Below are 19,260 nucleotides of genomic sequence, written 5' to 3'. Positions count from 1 at the left end.
GATTACAAGTAATTGATTACTGTAATCAAAATTGTAATCATGATTACAGCTGTAATCAAAATTTTTTGAAAGTTGTAATCACGATTACAAGTAATTGATTACTTGTAATCATGATTACAAGTAATTGATTACATAGCTGTAATTATCTGTAATCAATTACAGTTGTAATCGATTACTGTAATCAACGGCCAACTCTGGCTAAGGGGTAGAAGGAAAGAGAACTTCGTATTCAATTAAGAAATACTGTTGTTTTCTGCAGAATATAAACGTCTTCGGCCAAAATAATAAATTAAAGTAAAGTTATATGCTATAAAATGGCGAATTTGTCATTATCCTGGCTGTCATTTTCCTGGCTTGTGAATGCCAGGACATTGAAATTCTTTTTAACTGCTAATACTGTAAAGAGGGAAAGCAAATATTAACCTAATACCAAGTTTATGTATGATTGTAATATGCTTGGAAGTAATCAAAGTTATTTATTTATTTAATGATTGATTATTATACACAATTTTACTCTGTACATATCAGCAACAAAATTTTTTTTGTTTCTTTCCACAGTGGATAAAAAGAATTAATTTAAGCAATTTATGGTCCATCTAACATAAAGGTTTAAGTTGAGATACTTACTATTAACTTAAAATGACTGTTTTTTAAACTTCTAAGGTAATATGTCATTTTCCTGGCATTCAAGATCTGGTGAATTTCTATTTTATTTTTTTTTCTCGAGCAAATGTCAATAAACTACACTGCTGTCTATAAGATACTAATAAGTGTAGCTAAAGAAGTATACAAAAATTTTTTTTTGATTATTTTGAAGACTTTAAATTTGAAGAAATTTTTTGGTCCGAATTGTCATGTTTCGTTTGTATCGTGTTTGTATCATGAGTTTGTATCGTCAGAAGAAACTTTATTCAGACTTTTGCACCAATTCATTTGTATTAATTACACTTTAATTACCTATACGTTAAGTCAATTTATGAAAATTAAACTAAATTATTAATATTAAATTAAGTTTTTTTTTAAAAAAAAATAAGGTACTTATCCCTGCTCTCTTGTGAAAGAAAAAAAACAGAAAAGCCCAATAAAACCCAGAAAAACTCACTTGGGTTGGGTTTTTCTGAAAAAAACCGGGTTTTTTGCAACCTTGAAACACGATTAAATTAACCTGCATGAGAGACTTCAATTTTCCCTATTTTTTTTCCGATTAAAATGCGTTTTAGTTTCAATCCGGATTGAATTTAATGTCGGACAACGGCGTGATAGCCTGAAAAACAGCTATACAGCTTAAAGCACTCAAGGATGACTACGAAACAAAAGGTTACCAAAAGAAAAAAATTAATAAAAGGAAAGATCTTTAGGGTACGAGTATATTGAGACTCGTATTTACCTGAGCGAGGGACTCTATTTGACGAATATGAATCGAACACGTTGATGAGTATTACAACTACAAAAATATATAACTTATCCAATTCGTTATTCAGTGGAATTAAAAGAATCATTCGAAATAGGGGTTTTTTCACAGCAACAATTCAATGTCACCTTTGAAAAATACAGCCAGAAATGAGTACAATTTTTTGGAAATGACTTAATAGTTAGCAGCATGAAATCAAGAGAGATTATTATAAATCATTAAAATCACGAATATCATTTATATCACGATGAATAAATCGGAATCCCTGTCGAGGAATCCTGGCAAAAATAAATGTTGCAGCTGGAAAGTAATTAAACTCTTTCAGGAACGGAATCAAAAAAGCTGACTACGGCAGGAAAAGTTGAATACTTGTGAGAGGGGGGCTACAAGCCCGTTTATTGAAAACGGAATTCGACTACATGGCTCAGCAGTCCCCCCATCCTGTCAGAAGCCACACATAATCAAAACGAAGTGAGGTGTGCGCCCTTCTCAAAGCCCCGCCTCCTGGAGGCTCCCGTTACACAGCCCCGAATGATGCTTTTCGTTATATCGACCGGGGGGAAAAGTCACCATATGCTGTGACGTCACAAAAGGGCACGCCAACGGTTTAACGAAACAGTGTCTGCAGGAGAGTGACATTTTTAAATTAAAGACCGTGGCGTGCCGCAACACAGAAATTTAAACGCTTGTTACCAAATAGTTTCACTAATTAGGAACAGGAAAAATATTAAGAGTACACAAAGAATTAATTAAAAATTTTTGCTGAAAATATCCGAAATAGACAAATGATATGTACTACAGATAATTAAAATATGCCAGAACCAAAAACAAAATGACAAAATATATATATAACTAAATTAAAATACTCCTCGAGACTTTGGACTATCACTTATTTGTTATCACTTTAATATAATAATGTGAAAGAGATTATTATACCATAAATCGATTCAATAGCCCAATTCAGCTCTAAATGTTTGAAACATAATTACCAGCTACAGCATGCCATTTCTTGCTTCATTTACAGGAAATGCTTGGAGCATTATGTATAAACTTTATTTTTTCCCATAGGTCCAAAAGTGACATCTTTACATCAAAAATCTTTATATGGTTTCCAAATAAAAACTTAACAAATTTCCGGGATTTTTACTGAATAACACAATAGACAGTAACTTCTTATTATGTACAGTACACAGGGGGAAAAAACGAATTACTCTAAATAACTATTGATCTAATGATCGAATCTAGGACTCAACGGCTCGAGGGGGTGATCTCAAACATGCTAATTAATAAGTGCAGACGATAGTTTAAGTTACGAAATTAGACACAAAAAAGTACTTTCTCTGAATAAGCATACCTTTTTTTTCAACGGATTCGGATTTTTGACTCCTAAAGTATAGGGGGTAGCCGCAATCTGGGAAATATTGTCCCCATAGTTTGGTCAGGAGAGAGCTCCAAATTTGAACCCCTAAATGTTAATTTTATTTTTAGTCTATTTCGCTAACAATAAATAATCTTTGAACTGAGTTTCACGCGCTTAGACTCAAATTCAATGGCTCTCGGGGGCGACTTCAAATATGCTAATTAATTTGTGCAGACTATATTTAACGTTACGAAATAAGACATAAAAACGTACTTTCCCTGAATAAACATAACTTTTTCTGAAAATGACAGATTTCCATTTTTAATCCTCAAAATATTGGGGGTAGCAACAATATAGGAAATTCTCTCAATAAACATGCCTTTTTTTTCGATGGATTCATATTTCTGACCCCCCCCCCCCAAAAAAAATATTTATACATATAGGGTGTAGCCGCAACCTGAAAAATAAGGTCCCCATAATTTGGCCAGGAGAGGGACCCTAAGTTTGGGTCTCTTAATATTAATTTCACTTTTGGTGTATTTCGCTATATCTCGAAAACTTTTTTAAGCGACTTGAAAAATTTTTGCACACAATTATAGAACTCGCTCATTCAAAGATAATTCTATGCGAAAAACTACTTCTGGTAAATATTTTTTTTAAATTATTTTATTTAAGAATGGTAGAAAAATTTCGAATTGTAAGGTATACAATTCTTGGCATTATTTTAAAGAATATAATTTTACATGGCAAAACACAAAATTTGAGTAAAATTAGTTAAATAGTTCCTGAGAAATTGAACTTAGGAACTATTCAACCGATTTCCGCTCAAATTTCGTATTTTGCACTACATACTTTAAAATGATGTGAAAAATTGAATACTTTACAATTCTAAATTTTTTCGACTATTATTTAATAAAATAATAAAAAATGATAAATATTTGCTAAAAAATTTTTTTATGGAATTATCTTTGGATAAACGAATTTTATAACTGTGTGCAAAAAATTTTCAATTAGCTAAAAAAGTCCTCGAGATATGGCGAAATACGCAAAAAGTAAAATTAACATTTAGGGGTTCAAACTTTAAATCGCTCTCCTGATCAAACTACGGGGACCATATTTCCCAGATTGCGGCTACCCCCTATACTTTAGGAGTCAAAAATCCAAATCCGTTGGGAAAAAAAGGTATGCTTATTCAGAGAAAGTACTTTTTTGAGTCTTATTTCGTAACTTAAAATATCACCTGCATTTATTAATTAGCATATTTGAGGTCACTCCTGAGCCATTAAGATTGAGTACTACTATAGCGTAATTCAGTGTGGTAGTTTTTTTTTTTAGAACACTATACATAACTTAAAACTTCGTTGCTCCTTGTACCGTAATAATTTTTTACTAAATTGAATTACTATTCAAAAAATTTTATTGACCTAAAAATTGTGACTGATTAAAAAAAAAAAAGAAAAAAAAAAGGAATAAATAATTCTGCTACCTACTTACTAAAAATATGTAAATTATTAACAATTTCTTATTAATAATTTGTAATTGATTTAAACACTTAGTCTAAATGCCCAATAAAGAACGCTCGAACTGATACTTTAAAATAATTACCTAACAGGTAATAATAAATAATTGTTGAACAGGCAAAACCTTCGATCTTTGAACTAAGTTCCTGTGACTTGTTCCTACAAACGCTCTAAAATTCTTCAATATATTTGAAGCCAAAACATACGAGCAGTTTTTGGAAGTACTATTTCTAATTAGTAGCCGGAATACCTTAGTGGGGAGAGAATGAGTGTTTTCATTCGAATCGGCGGTAACATCGTAGGCGTAAGATGAACAATTTTATTTTCAGTATAAAATAGTTTTGTTACAAAATCAATGTATCGTTAAAGCATTTTAACTTTTACAACAACCCTAAATGAGCGTAGGTTGAGGTTCCTTGTTCATATTAGTTAAGTCAGAGATAAAAAATGAAGAAAAGTAATATTACGAAACAATTTAAAAAAGATAAGTAATATAACAAAATCTAATTGCTTTCTATTTGAAAAATGTCTTAATCCATTTATTTGATTTAAAATTCTATTTTACTACCACTGGGAAAAATCATCCTTGTTAGGATTAAAAGTTGGAAGGTATGTCAGTAGTCCAGGGCTCTGGGACTATTGTTCCCCTCTCTTCCTCTTGAGTACGGCTTTAATTTGATGCATCTATTTATCTAAATTTGAGAAGTAATATTTTTGCTAACCAAGTCTAAAGCATACGCCGAAATTATTCCAGAAGAGATATCCAGAAAAATATTATTTAAATCATTTCAAAGACTGTCTGAATTTTAAATCAGGAACAACAAAAAAATTTGAATTGAAAATTGAAACAGAAAATGTGCCTATAGGGAAATTTTCCAACTAACTTCTATAATTCAAGATGTCCAAGTAAGAGGCTAAACTACATCACTTGAGTGAAACAAATCAATCAGATGTCATTTGCACCATTTTTATTAGACAATCCATAATCCCATCCCAACTGAAACATATTCCTATTGGTTGTTATCTGTATTGTATTAATCAATGGTGAATTACCAGTTTACAGGTAAGTGAAGTGATAACAGCTTAGACATCCCTATGTGCCAGGGAAAACAAGACATGCATATTAAATTTTCTGAAGCTCAAAACTTATGTCCATCACCTGCTACAACTACAATCACTTCTATCAAGTAAATAATTTACAAGATATAGTTCTAAGAAAATTTCTTGCAGAATTCTTTTAAACTATATTTTAAAAAATGCCTCAAAAAGAAATCTGAATTGACTATTCAGATGCAGAATGTAAACATAAAACTCTATAGAATGAACTTAAGGTAAAAGTGAATATCTGCCAATCGTGGATTTTATAATTATTATTTCATTTATTTACATTTTAATTAGAATTTATTAATGTAGCTTTAGTTACATGCACAAGATTTTAGAAATATTTTATTAAAAAAGACAATATACTGCATGAAAAATGTTTCCATGGCCAGGATTAAATGTTTAATTATCCGATAACCAATAAATTTTATCTTATTACCAATGTTTAATAGAAAGCAGACAGCAGCTTCCCTGTCCTTAATGTTACAATGCTATACCTGTAATTTCGGGCCCCAAAACGATAAAGTAACTCCTACATGTAGTAACAAACAAGGAGCAAATTAGCTTTCATGAAAAATATTTTCTGTGAAACAAATGCTATTTGTGTTACAAAGATACCAAACTTTTACCAGAATTATTTCTGGTTAAATACTTTAACCAGATTGGTAGAAAAATGAATTTTTTGAATAAGAAACACACTGCCTAGTAAAAATTTAGTTCAAAGTTACCGATGTTCACTTTTAAACAGTACTGCTTCTTTCCAACATTAACGTAAATCAACTTGTACTGAAAATATAATAAAATGTTTCCAAATGTTTGTTGAATTTTGCAAAAATGAAAAGTATGTTTTGTTTTAAAAATAAGAACTACCCCTACAAAAAATTTATTTAGTAATTTTTGTTGAAACAATTGTCTCAGTTTTATTAACTAGGAAATAAATCTCTAATTATAGTATCAGAATAATTTATATGTGATTCGTGATAAAATATTTATGTTTTGTTTGCAACTGCTGCCCATACTTTGTCAAAATATTACACTCATTAAAATAAACAATAAAGAGATATCACTTTCATTCCTTTGCTGAAAGCAAATTCAAAATGAGAGTAATACACATAAATCATAATTTTCAACAGTTAACTTTGAATTTATTTGTAATTTTGTTAGCTGTAAATAAATATCAATGTAATTCCCTTTATCTAATTTTGAATTTATTTAACTATCATATTAAATAAGTTAAAAAAGGTTTCAGCGAATGATTTCTTAATTTGCATGTATTTCTCCTAAATTAACTCCTCTTATTTGTGAACACATTTCCTACCAAAGGTACCAACATGACCACGATTTCTTTGAATTAAAATTCTGCCACAAAAATAAAATATGCCATAATGAAACCAGTTATTTTAACTTGATTATGAAGAAATTGTTAGAATACATGGATTTCCAAAACTACATTTATTTGAATGAATAAGGTCAGTATAATTCTGAACAGGATTGTGTTGAACATAAATGTTACCCGGAACTAGATACCAAGTAAAATTAGTCGCGTTCGGGATTCCTGGTACAGGTTGAATTTCTGATATTGGGGAATTGATCTTAAAAAAAAAAAAACATTGTTGATGGAGATAATATAAGCTTACCAGACAAAAAAAATTAGTCACCCAAGTACGCAAGCACCGATGAATCGTTAGATGATGTAGTGGTAAATGTAAGGATGTGACAGGGTGACAATTGTGTTTGGCCATACTCATGGTCATACTGTGAATGAAGTTGCTGGATTCGTTGGTGTTTTCAACGTGTCTACAAGCAGTAGCGTAATACATGTGGTCGTGAAAGACGACATCAGAATTGTGGTCGGAAAAAGATCCTGCATTGAAAGAGACAGTCGACATGTTTCCCGACGGATCACGATCAAAATCGCTTCCAAAACCGACAGGAATTGCTTCAGTTAGTGAATGACGGTCCATCCCAACCTATTAGTGAGAGAACATGGCGACGTGAGTCGCATGCAATGAACATTTGAAGGTGAATACATGGTAAGAGGCCATTGCTCACATAATGCTGCGCGACTTCAGTGGGCTAGATGTCACTAAACGTGGACAGTTGCTGACTGGCAGAATCTAACTTGGTCTGAAGAATCACATTCATTCTTGCCTTTATTCAAATGGCGCAGGTTGTTGAGTGCACCGAAGACCAGATGAAGCATTTTATCCTGAAAGTGTGCAAGGTCAGGTTCAAGTCGGAGGTGGGTCTATCATGCTTTGCGGGTGTTTTTCTTATTATGGATTGGGCCTCCTCACTGAGGTGGCCACTAACATGAACCAACATGTTTATTTGAACATTCTGGGTGATCAGGTGTCGCCTTTCAGTCAACATCTTCATGAAGAGTATACTGTCAATACCCTTATATTTCAAGACGACTACATTAAAGTTGTTCGGATTGGAAGAATATGTTAATGGTTTTCTGAACACTCAATTACATCTTGACTGGCATGCAAGATCACCTGGCTTGAACCCCATTGAAATTTGTGGGACATGTTGGAACAACGGGTAAAATGCTGAAATCAGCATCCTTGCAATTTTGTAGATTTGCATGATCAAATCATCAGAGAGTGGCTTAAACTGGATTCACTTCCTAACTGAATCCAGGAGGTTATACATATACCATGTTACACGTTATTAAATATTTTTCACAATTTCTCTAACAGTGACTAATTTTTTTGTCCGGTGTGATTACTTCAGAATATTGAAAACTATTAGCAGGAGAATTATACTTTGCACTTATATACAGGGTATCAACTAAATCTTGATTTTTTTTAAATCCATGACTTGTACCAATAACTTTCTATGACTTACACGAGTTAATATATTATTTTTCAATATAATCTAAAAAAGGTCGGAACAAGTGTAACTTCCTTTCTAAAAAACAATATTGTTTTATTTGAGCAGTACTTTGTGCATTTTTTTAATAAGTCAATTTAAACAATAGCTGTAAAAAAGAACTAAACAAATCGAAAAACAAATAACCCAGTAACTAATGGTGACAAATATACAAATTAGAACAAAGTTTTTAAAATACTTAATGCCTTTTAAGAAAATTTATAAAGTAAAATCCTTATATCTCACAAAACTCAAATATGCTTTTTTTTAAAGGTTAACTCTAGAAATTATTGTTAACTTTATATAATAAAAATTATAACATTATTCCATATACTATCAAATTAATTTAAACATATAAAAAAAAAACATAAATTAATTTAGAAAAATAACATTTCAAATTCTAAACAAACATAATACTAACTTCAAAATTTTTCAAACTTAAAACATTTAAAAAATAGAATACTAAAATTAGCTTATTTTGCTCTAACCATTTTAGCTGAATAAATTTCTTGCTTCAATATAAAAAAATTCTTCTAAATAAAACTGCATATAAAAAATGTAAACATAATAATTCTATGGCTATTGAGCTATATTGTTTTATGTACAAGAACACTCTTACAACAAAAACACAAATACTTCAAACTTTATACTTACTATTTATTTTGTGTGTTTTGTTTTTATACATTGTATTTATACAGTAGAGAACCGATTATCCGGAACGATCGGGACCATCGCTATTCCGGATAACTGATTTTTCCCGTTATCTGAATTGCTACAAAAAACCATTTTTTTATTGCTAAACCCAACTAAAAAATATATATATTTGGAAATAATCTTAAAAAGAAGAAAAAACGATGAAGTGATACACTGATGATTATTTTCAAAATGACGGTAAGGTAAACATCTTTCAAAAAAGAAAGAAAAATCGAAAGAAAATTTATCGAATTTCGTTCCGGTTTTTTGGTTTTCCAGTTTTCTGATTTCTGGATAATGGGTTCTGTACTGTATCATAAAAAAATTGCCAATAATATGATACAGAAAATGAAATTCTTAGATATGTACGGTAAATAAAGATGCTTTTATCAAATAGTGATTAAATATGAAAATAATGATTAATAAAAATATTTTAAGCATTACTTTATTTATATAAAAAATAAGAATAAAATACAAATAAAATTTTTAAAAAATAGAACTGCGGTACCCAACACTTGAAACCCTGTGCTTTCTTGCAATCTTGGTAAGTAGGTAGAATAATTAAAGAATGGGAAAATAACGTTGTTTTGTACATAACAAACCAGGAAATGAGTTTAAAACAGGATCGACGGCTTTAACACCCAAAATCCATGATGAATTGGGAAAGTCCATAATTTTTATATTTTTCATTGAAAATTATAACTTTTAATGACCAATTTTGACCTAGGTCAAAATCTGAGACTTTCCAGGATTTTCAAAAACTGATGTATAGGTGTGTGAATACACTGCATATACTCTTATATATGAAGATCAGCCACTCATCTATATTAAATTTTGAAATAGTTTTAAAATACGTATCTTACAGATTATTTTTGTTTTGCTTTTACAATTAAAGATTTCAAAGAAAATTAATTGCACTAAAATTATAAATTTTTTGTAGCTATCTACTTCTTTGTCAGAAAATATAAGATTTCGGCTATTTATTTGAAATAAGATTTCATATTATTACATTTTGAAGCTTGCTGCTAATGCTGAAGCAATTTTCAAGTTTTTTCAAAAATTATATAATCTCAATATAATCTAAATCAATGAAGTTTAAGAAGTTTTGCTGAACAACAGTGAAGAGCTGGTGAAGACACTGATAAAAAAAAAGCATAGCTTTTAAAAAAAACTGAAATTTTTCTTTAAAAATAAGTAATAATTTAAAAAAAATATTTATATTGTTTTATAATTCAGAAAAACTTACAGAGGACGTCCAAATTCATCTTTTGGAATCTCTTTTTCACCACCACCATCTTTTTCTAAGAGCATTTTGCGAAAAAATGCTACCTTTGCTTCGATTTCCTCATCGGGATACCTGAGAATAAAATAAATATTTTAGTTGCAAAACATAAAATTTTCTCCTATAAATAATTCCCGCATTTCTTGATAAAAATTTTTATTAAATATTTTTTTAATAATACACCTTTATTAATCTTTAGTGGAGAAATTTAAGTTTAGAATAAAAATTCCTTTTTCTTTCTTTTCTTCCAAAAAATTATCCACCCCTTAAAAATTCCAAGAAAATACTGGATGTTTTTTGTTGGTGAGCTAAAATTAATTGCAGCTACCAAATACACCTTGCTATTCTTTTTTCCTTTGAGAATTCAAAAAGAGAAAAACAAATTCTTTCAATTAATTTTTTTTAAATATGGACAATGTCTTATAAAATTTTAAATTGCTTCAAGACCCAATTTTGATTTCAATAGTGAGAGCATTAAATTGTATGAATAAAGAGAAAAACCAGTATTACTAATTCACCTTTAATTATTCAATAGTACATTTCTTTAAGTGCATTATTGAAGTAAAACTACAAAACAATTCTAGAAATTATAATTAATACTTAGCATACATTCAGAAAGCTTACAGTGATTTATTTGAATATTGATTTAACTACTTAAATGAACTTCATATTTTATATGCTCAGCTTTTTCTATAATTAAAATTACATTTTACATTGCTTTAAGATCTATAATTGAAAAAAGAAATGATAAATGTACATAGTTAGAATTTCCACGGGTCTGTCTAGGTTTTTCTGAAAGGTACCTATTTTGTGAAAATTTCGACATAATTTGTGAAAAATTATTATTAACTTTTATTAAAAAATCAACACAAAAGTATGGTAAAAAATTAATTAATTGTTTCTTATGCGATACAAAAATAAAATTTTAAGAAAAAGTATTTTGTGAAACTTTGTTGTGGTGTTTCGTTTTTCCTGAAGTTGAATTTGTTAAGGTACCGCTAAACGGTAGTAAATTTGGCCTGGAAAGATCCCTGATTTCATACCTATCAAAGAAATAACTTATGAAGAAAAAAAATGTGGAATTGTGTAAGAAAAAAAAATTTGAAAAAGTTTATTAAAAACTTTCAGTTTTTAAAAGTAGCCTGCATTGAAATATAGAGGTTAATCCAAGTTTTATCTTTCTGGGGTGCCAATTTTTGTGATAAAAAATATTTTTGTAAATAATAGCATTCTTCACAAAAATTTACATAGAATAAAAGCTATTTACATTTAGATATTACACTTAAATAATAGCAAAAAAGTGGAAAATTGTAAAGAATGAAGTTAGATAAAACGGATTGAATTTATTTGAACCATTGTAATAAATCTAATACATACCCTTGCTCTTCCATTAATTCTTGCATTTCTAAACATTTTAGTTCGATGGTGCGCTTTCTTTCATGAGCCAATATCCCTTGATTTGGTTTTTTATTCGATAAAGCATCAAGTTTTTTAATGTCTTCTTCAGTTTTATAATTAACTTTCTCTCGACTTTTGGGGACAAATGACATGTTTCTTTGAACATAACCATTTGTGCCACTCCCTCGAGGGGTCTGTAGTCCAATTCCATTATACATATCAGCACACTACTGAAATAAAATATTAAAATAATTGCTAACAATAAATAGAAACTTATCACTGCTGACTATTTTATAGACAAAAACAGAAAGTAGAGTTTTGATCAATGATTAATAAAAATTAAGTTATAAGATTAATTACTTGTTATTTAGAGACATTACAGTACAAAATCATTAAAAACTTTCCAAAGGATAAAATTAATTGATTTAAGTAAGAAGATCGCTTACTAAATACGTTATAGCATTAACATATCAATGAAAAATTCAAAAATTCTATTTATCCTTGATATATTTCATTGGTAAATCATAGTACGGTCTAAAAAGTGCAATTTTAACAATTCATTGCAGCAATAAGAAATACTGTAAACTAAGTAAAATAATATTATTTACAATCGCACATTTAAGAAAATTGAACTAATAAGAATAAATAAAATGAGTGAATATGGAGGAAAAAGATAATATGGACTAAACTAAATATTGAAAAGAGTGACAGTTAAATCTATATTACTCATAGGTTGCAAATTTAAGAATTCCCTACATTAGTTTCGAAAAGTAATAGCTCGGTTGATATAATTATTAAATAGTATAGATCATATAAAAACGTACAAATATGCTACCCTTACAGTAGAAATTTAATCAATTGCTACGAGCTGCGACAGACACGACAAACAACAACAAAAAAGAACTTCGTCAATAAAAAAACAAATATATTAAAGTTGCCATATTCAGATAAAAATATACCAATAACTACTGATGCCAGGTGTTTATTTTAAATACCATTCTTGCTGCTCATGCAATTTTTTTTGTATTTTGTGAGAATGCAGTTTTAGTTCTAACGAGAAAAAAGAGCTGAAAGCTAATTTAAAAGTTAAGAAGAAATGAAGCAATTACCATTCTAAATATGAACTGAAAAATATGTTTCAACTGAGTTTTTAAGTTTTAAAAAAATTTTACGTACAACTCTTGGATTTATGAACTTTTCCAGTTTATTAAGTACGCTATATTGATTCGGATCAGTACGGCTGTACATGTTCCATGAAGATTTGTTTTGAAATTTTCGTAAACAATTACAAAATTCACTTATATCCTAGCAATAATCAATCTTATTTTGCAGCAAGTTCAAATCTTATGTTGCAAAGAAAGAAAATTTAAGCATCTCCACCTGTTTAAAACAATTAATCAAGTATATTGTAAATTTTCCTTATTTTTTTTTAATAACTACGTAATTTCTTCCGTTTATAACTAAAAGAATCGAAGACAGATGAATTTTGTTATATAATCTATTCATTTTCAAATCGTATAAATGACGTAGCTTTCAATATAAATTTTATTCTGTGGGGATTTAATTACAGACTATGTCAACCTTCATCTATCAAAAGGTACCTCAAGATAGAATCAAGTTAACATGTCTCATATACTAATGAATTGGTATTCAATATTTATAGTGGTAGTTACTCCACATTACTCCCTTTCTAGACTTTTATCTGTGATAGAATTCGATGATTGAATGCCACTAGTTGCTGTTTTTATTTATTTATTTATATCATTTTTGCTCATTATAATTTTTTTCAGTTTTTAATTTTATTTATTTATTATTTTTTCTTATAGCATTTCACTCATAATTTTTTTCTTCTCAATTTTTTATTGTTTTGTTAACCGGGAGACTTTATTTACTTCACCGGATTTTTTTTTTTTTTTTACTGAGCAGTATTTTTTTTAGCAAATTAACTGATTTAATACGGACCATCCATCATGTTGGCGAGTTCATATCACATCCGTAGTTCACCAATGAGGGGTTATAATTATAGACTATCTCAACCTTCATCTATCAAAAGGTACCTCTTGATAGAATCAAGTTAACATGTCTTATATACTAGTGAATTGATATTCAATATTTCTAGTGGTTGTTACGCCACAATTCTTAAAAGCTAATTTTTTTGAAAGGCATAATTCTTATAATCTTTTTGTTAATATTGTTTTATATCATATTCTGATATCATTTTTGTATCAAATTTACCTATATAAAATTTTCATAATAGTTTGTTTTGTTAACTGAAATAAACAAAAGGTATTGGAACCTTAAAGAAAAAAATTTTTTTCCTTTTCAATTTAAAGCAAATTTTTTTAATGTTATTTATGAATGATTTTATTGATATTTTATTGCTTTCTATTCATCTTATATTTAGATACTTTGATATAGCTATTTCTTCATGGAGCAGCTTAAACAGTATTATACAAATATTTATTCTGTTGCTTATTCTTCATGTGGGCATTATCTTGTTGCTGGTAATACATATGGAGACATTGCTATCTTTAAGTAAGCATTTTAATTACCATATCTTTCGTTTAAGTTTCTTATTTACTGGTTTATTAGATAAAAATTATTTTTCATTTATAATTAACCTTTATATTTTTTAAGAATTATATAAGTTTGTATCTTTATCTCATAACTTAAAACTTCCCCAATGGGAAGTACTTTTGAATAACTTGTATGTTTCGTTTCAAATATAAAACCCCACACCCCTACTTGAAATAGTTGTACCTTGTTACCATAGTCACCGCCACAGGTCCAGACGAATGGCTAGGGTAGTTCTTACTTTAGACAAACTATAGGTATCCCGTTATACAAAACTGTTTTTAAATAGGTAATACAGTAATCAGCCCTTTCTTGAAAACAAATTCAATACAACATTAAAATCTACGAGAACAAAGTTAGTTTATATAATAAATGAAAAAACTTTTCATTTATTATATAAACTAGCTTTGCTCGCAATTTTATAAACATAATTTTACTATTTCTCTAGAATAAATATCTTTTTTTTTATCTTCTTGTGGATGTTTCCTTTAACTATCAACAATGAACTTCTTAGTGTGTAGAACCTGCATGCAGAAAATAAAAGGATAAAACTTTCCTCTAACAAAATAACAGTTTCAGGATTATTGTAAAATATTTTAATCAATTCTTCATAATTTAAGTTACACCGTGCTTTATTCAAGTAAAGTAAGCATTTTAGGAATAGTAATTTTACTTTCTAGTAGTATTGCATTGTTAACCACGGTTTCCATGACCTGGAGAAAAAAAAGGAATGGTAGCTAAGATACATGGGTGCCTCTCTTTAGTCCTGCGGACTGAAATGGTTTTGAGAAAAAATCAGTGGACTGAATTTCATCCTCAGATTAATATTTATTTCCATTTTTTTTTTTCAAATCAAAGTTTTCAAAAAATAAGTAAAGTTTACATTTTAAAAATGCAACAAAAAAATTCTGTTACGATAAAAAAATTAATAACTTTTATGAAAATATTGCTATTTTTCATAATTATTACAAATGATCAAGTAATGATGTCACACCACTATGAAAGACGACAATTTTATAGACGAACTTCAAAATCTGATTGCGTATACAAAATTTGTAATATTAAAACTAAATCTAAATTTTCTCCCTCAAACTCTAAATGTTCTTTAGAAACTCAAAATTTTCTTTTGAGTTGCATTCATCGAAATGTTTCAAGGCTACTGAAAAAGGCTTAAATTTATCTTTCCTTTGTGGATTATATTATTCCCAAGCTATTTTTTGCTCTCATGTATATTTCCTTTAAATTAAATACTTATTGATAGCTTAAAACATCCAGATATATCTCATTTTTGCTACCATTATAAAAAAAATTATAGACCATGGGAACCCTGATAAATCTCCTGTGTTTATTTATTGCCAACATTGCCTAATTCTTTTTAACAAAGTTTACATGAAAATTTTCTTAGTTGGTAAATTCTATACTCTGTTGAAGGAAAACTGATTGCAGAAATAAACATAAAGGTTTGTTATTTATTGCCCACATAGCCTACTTCTGCCAGTTCGTCTTTGAATTCAAGATAATTTTGACATTTGATTCTTAGTTTTGTTATTTTTTTAAATAGTATTGAAGTTTTTTGTTTTTTTCAGTTTATCTCCATACCTGGAAAAAGATGATTCAGAACAATTTGAAGAATTGCATAAATATCCTTACTATAAGTTTAAAGGTAAATGTAAAATTTGCATACATTCATTACATCATAGTGTTAGTTTTGATTTAGTATGTAATAAAACATTTTTATTTTTTACAGCTCATGATGCCCCAATATATTCTATTGTCTCCAACAAACAGTTAATCATAAGGTAATAAAATGAAAAATACTTATTTTTTGTTAAAATTAAAAATTGTAATCTTTGTTTTAAATATTTCAATTCAATTTGTTTATTTTAATAAACAATTAAGATTTATAAATTAATTGAAAGTTTCAATATTTTGTTTCAGTTTTTCAATTTTTTTAAGTTTTCTTATTTAAATAGTTTCCTTTTTGTTTATTTTTTATTGACTTATATGTATATAATTAACTTCCCATTATTAAAATTTTCACATTTTAGTGGTGGAGTTGCTGAATTAAAAGTCTGGAAATGGTCTGACGTTAAGAAGAAAAATGCTAAGTCATGTTGGAGCTTCACAATACCACAAGGGTATTTAAAATTTAATAGTTTAACACAAATTTTGTATTGTGCTTTAAACATTTATTTATTTTTAAAATGAAAATTAATTATTTCTTTATCCCATTTTGTTTCAGTGATAGCTTGGTGAAGCCAGAAATAAATGCTATGGTCCTCAGTAAAAAAGTAATTAAGTGTTTTTGTTAGTAAATTTATGTTTCCCTAGGATTAAATTTAAAATAAGTAAACATAATTATGAGTAATAAAAAAGTTTTTTGCTTTACTTGTTTATGCGTAAAATATAAAATAAAATTTTTTTAATCCAATGTATGAAAGATCAAAAAAAGATTAAATACAGTTAATCAGATAATGCCATGAGAATTAAAATTCTTCATACCCTGGATGCAGATCATTTCTGTGAAAGGCTGCATAGAAATGAGTTTGTGAAAATGGAACAGCTGGCTGCTGAAAGCAGCTAGTATCTATTGTCTATAACACTTATATTCTATTCAGCATTGCTAATTTTGATTAAAATTGTACTGAATAAATTTTGATTTTTATATAAAATCGTGCCTAATTGAAGTTTGATGTATTTTTTAATTAAGGAAAGGTACAATATTGATACATTAAGACTATTTATTTGATCAATTGATATTTCATTAACTGCAGAGCCTCCTCTGGTGACTAAAATGCAACTATTTTCTACTAAAAACAAGGAGAAACAGCTATGACTACTATTTTATGCAAAAAACAGCTAAAAAATATTTATAAATAATTGTTGGCAAACAGGGTTATTGCATGGAAAGTAATTGTGAGGGTATTGTAATTTGAAAATCCATGTGACAAAGGCTTAAAAAACAATAACTATCTGCTGAAAAATGAAAGCATGTAATACAATGTAATAATCAGGAATCAAGCACATCAGAAAGTAATTATTCTACCTAAATTCATGTGTTCTAATATATTTAAAATATTAGATTTTCGATAAACGTGTAAATGCTCAGAAAGATAATAAACAAATGCAAAAGACTTTCGGAAAGCAATGTAGAATTGTGATGCAATCATCGCAAATCAAGTGTGTCAAAATGTGATTAGTTTGAAATTTGTTTGTTGTAATGACATGGAATTAAAATATCAAAGTTTGAAATATCACATGGAAACTGCTAAAAAAGTGATAGGTAACTGACAAGAAAAAGATGGGATTAATGGAGTCAGTGCATTAAGAATTGTAAAAAAAAGTGATTTATAAAATTTCTATTTTGAAAAAGTATGTGGAAATGGCTGGGGAAAAAACACAATAAATAATTGCAGAAAATGTAGTGCGCTCACAATGAAGTCCTTATAAATAAAATGCTTAAAAGAGTTCAAAGTTCATGAGTAATAATTTAGTTCAAAGTTGGTTATTATTATACATATACACATCGTAGGGCTCAATCGAGGTCAAAGAGCATGATGGGAGTGATTTTTTGTAACTTAAGTTTTAACAAGATGATGCTTTGCAAACTTTGCCTAGAATGAACCATGTATTATAAATATGTTCCGAAAAGTCTGCTCTTAATATTTATTTTAAAAATGAAAAGTTTAGACATGAAGAGGATAACACATGAATACTTAAGCGAGGAATGAATAACAATACTATAGAAATCTGGTAAAATGGAGAAAAACGCATGTGATAACAGGTTTATTTGGAAGTTGAAATTCGAAGGTGTTTTTAATAATCGTTTTTCAAATCCTCTCTATTTCCTCATATGCAATCAAACCAGTTAATTGCATTCACTTTCTTTTACTACGATTTGGATTACCCTTTTTGTTTTTTTCCCCAGTTAAATAATATTTTTGCTCCCCCCCCCCACGAATATGCGTTTTCGTTTTCATTTCTGATAACGATCCTAAATAAAAAATATTAAAAAAACCTTCTAAGGTCAGTTTTTATGAAACATCTCTACTTTCTTAAACTTAATATTATTTTTTTCTCCTTCTACCTTTTGAGCTATTTTTATTATCAGAAGATTCTATTTAGGCTGCTATTATTTATAATTGAAAATGATATTTAGGCTACTATTTTTAACCTTGGGGATTCTAAAGCAACTATTTTTAATACTAGTTTCATTGAAGACCCTGTATCTGCAACAACTGAAATTAAAAATCTTTAATTTCAGTACAAGTATTTATATTTGTAACATTTTTTCATTAGTTTGAAAATTATTACTCTTTTAGTTCTGGTAATTACTGATATATTGTGCTGTAAAGATATATATATTTGAAAAAATTTTATTTTTAGGATGATAATGGACTTTTATATGTAGGTTGTGGAAACAGTAAACTTTATTGTCTTGATGTTGAAAAACAAACGTTATTGGTAAGCATGTTACTGTGAAAAATATAATTTTTTTGATAAATCCCCACTACTGTAAACAATATTATATGCTTATATGTATGTATATATATGAATATTTATTTGTGTGTAACATAAAAAGCTACAACTAAACTTTTTATGTTATTCCTTTTCTGTAAATCTTTTTCTTAATGTATTATTCAAAATGAAACGCTCTTCCTTACACTTTAAAATTCTTTTAATCTATTTTTAGTTCAAGTATGCATTAATTTCAATGTTTTTCCCTTTTATAACTTGTGAGAAATATATTTTCCAGCGACCAATTTAATTGACCAATTATAATTACTAATATTTCCCTTATTCAAATACGATGAAACATTTTACAGATTTACTTTGCAAGACTTTTCCCTAACTTTTATTGAGGAGTACAACGATTTTGTGTCGCTTGAATGATTGTTCTTTTTCAAATAATTAAATAAATTTTGTGCCCTGTCTATAATCGTTTTCCCTGTCTTATACTCGTTTTTATCCTTCTTCTCGGCAACAATGTTTGATATATATATACATGTGTACATATATATATATATAATAAAGGTTTGTTATT

The 19,260-nt window shown here is 28.4% G+C and overlaps 3 protein-coding genes across 22 annotated transcripts in view; 2 read left to right on the top strand and 1 right to left on the bottom strand.

Moving 5' to 3' along the window:
- The window catches only part of LOC107455963 (serine/arginine repetitive matrix protein 2), an 87,010-nt gene extending 74,385 nt beyond the window's left edge, over positions 1 to 12,625 (bottom strand). For 11 of the 18 annotated variants that reach the window (XR_001585648.3, XR_001585646.3, XR_006225226.2 and 8 more), the window contains exons 1-3: positions 12,467 to 12,595; positions 11,622 to 11,872; positions 10,209 to 10,319 (exon numbers count right to left, since the gene is read on the bottom strand). Coding sequence is in view for 11 of the 18 variants with exons in the window: in XM_016073700.3 (XP_015929186.1) it covers positions 10,209 to 10,319; positions 11,622 to 11,860 (350 nt within the window). In the remaining 7 variants the exon portion in view is untranslated. Of the gene's footprint in view, positions 1 to 10,208; positions 10,320 to 11,621; positions 11,873 to 12,368 lie in introns of all 18 variants that reach the window. The other 7 variants (XM_071179802.1, XM_016073699.3, XM_071179800.1 and 4 more) reach the window with 4 other exon arrangements.
- Positions 1 to 19,260, top strand: part of LOC107455966 (ran-specific GTPase-activating protein) — a 237,077-nt gene that overhangs the window by 140,855 nt on the left and 76,962 nt on the right. The window lies entirely within an intron of this gene.
- Positions 12,744 to 19,260, top strand: part of LOC107455975 (THO complex 6) — a 15,963-nt gene continuing 9,446 nt past the window's right edge. Inside the window, exons 1-7 of one of the 3 annotated variants that reach the window (XM_016073725.3) lie at positions 12,744 to 13,043; positions 14,047 to 14,177; positions 15,803 to 15,879; positions 15,964 to 16,015; positions 16,265 to 16,354; positions 16,459 to 16,507; positions 18,603 to 18,680. In XM_016073725.3, the coding sequence (XP_015929211.1) occupies positions 14,071 to 14,177; positions 15,803 to 15,879; positions 15,964 to 16,015; positions 16,265 to 16,354; positions 16,459 to 16,507; positions 18,603 to 18,680 (453 nt within the window). In that variant the 5' untranslated portion in view covers positions 12,744 to 13,043; positions 14,047 to 14,070. Of the gene's footprint in view, positions 13,240 to 14,046; positions 14,178 to 15,802; positions 15,880 to 15,963; positions 16,016 to 16,264; positions 16,355 to 16,458; positions 16,508 to 18,602; positions 18,681 to 19,260 lie in introns of all 3 variants that reach the window. The other 2 variants (XM_071179804.1, XM_043043008.2) reach the window with 2 other exon arrangements.

This window comes from Parasteatoda tepidariorum, chromosome 4 (genome assembly GCF_043381705.1).
Source record: "Parasteatoda tepidariorum isolate YZ-2023 chromosome 4, CAS_Ptep_4.0, whole genome shotgun sequence".
Lineage (NCBI taxonomy): Eukaryota > Metazoa > Arthropoda > Arachnida > Araneae > Theridiidae > Parasteatoda > Parasteatoda tepidariorum.
This window is presented reverse-complemented; position numbering and strand designations above follow the sequence as displayed.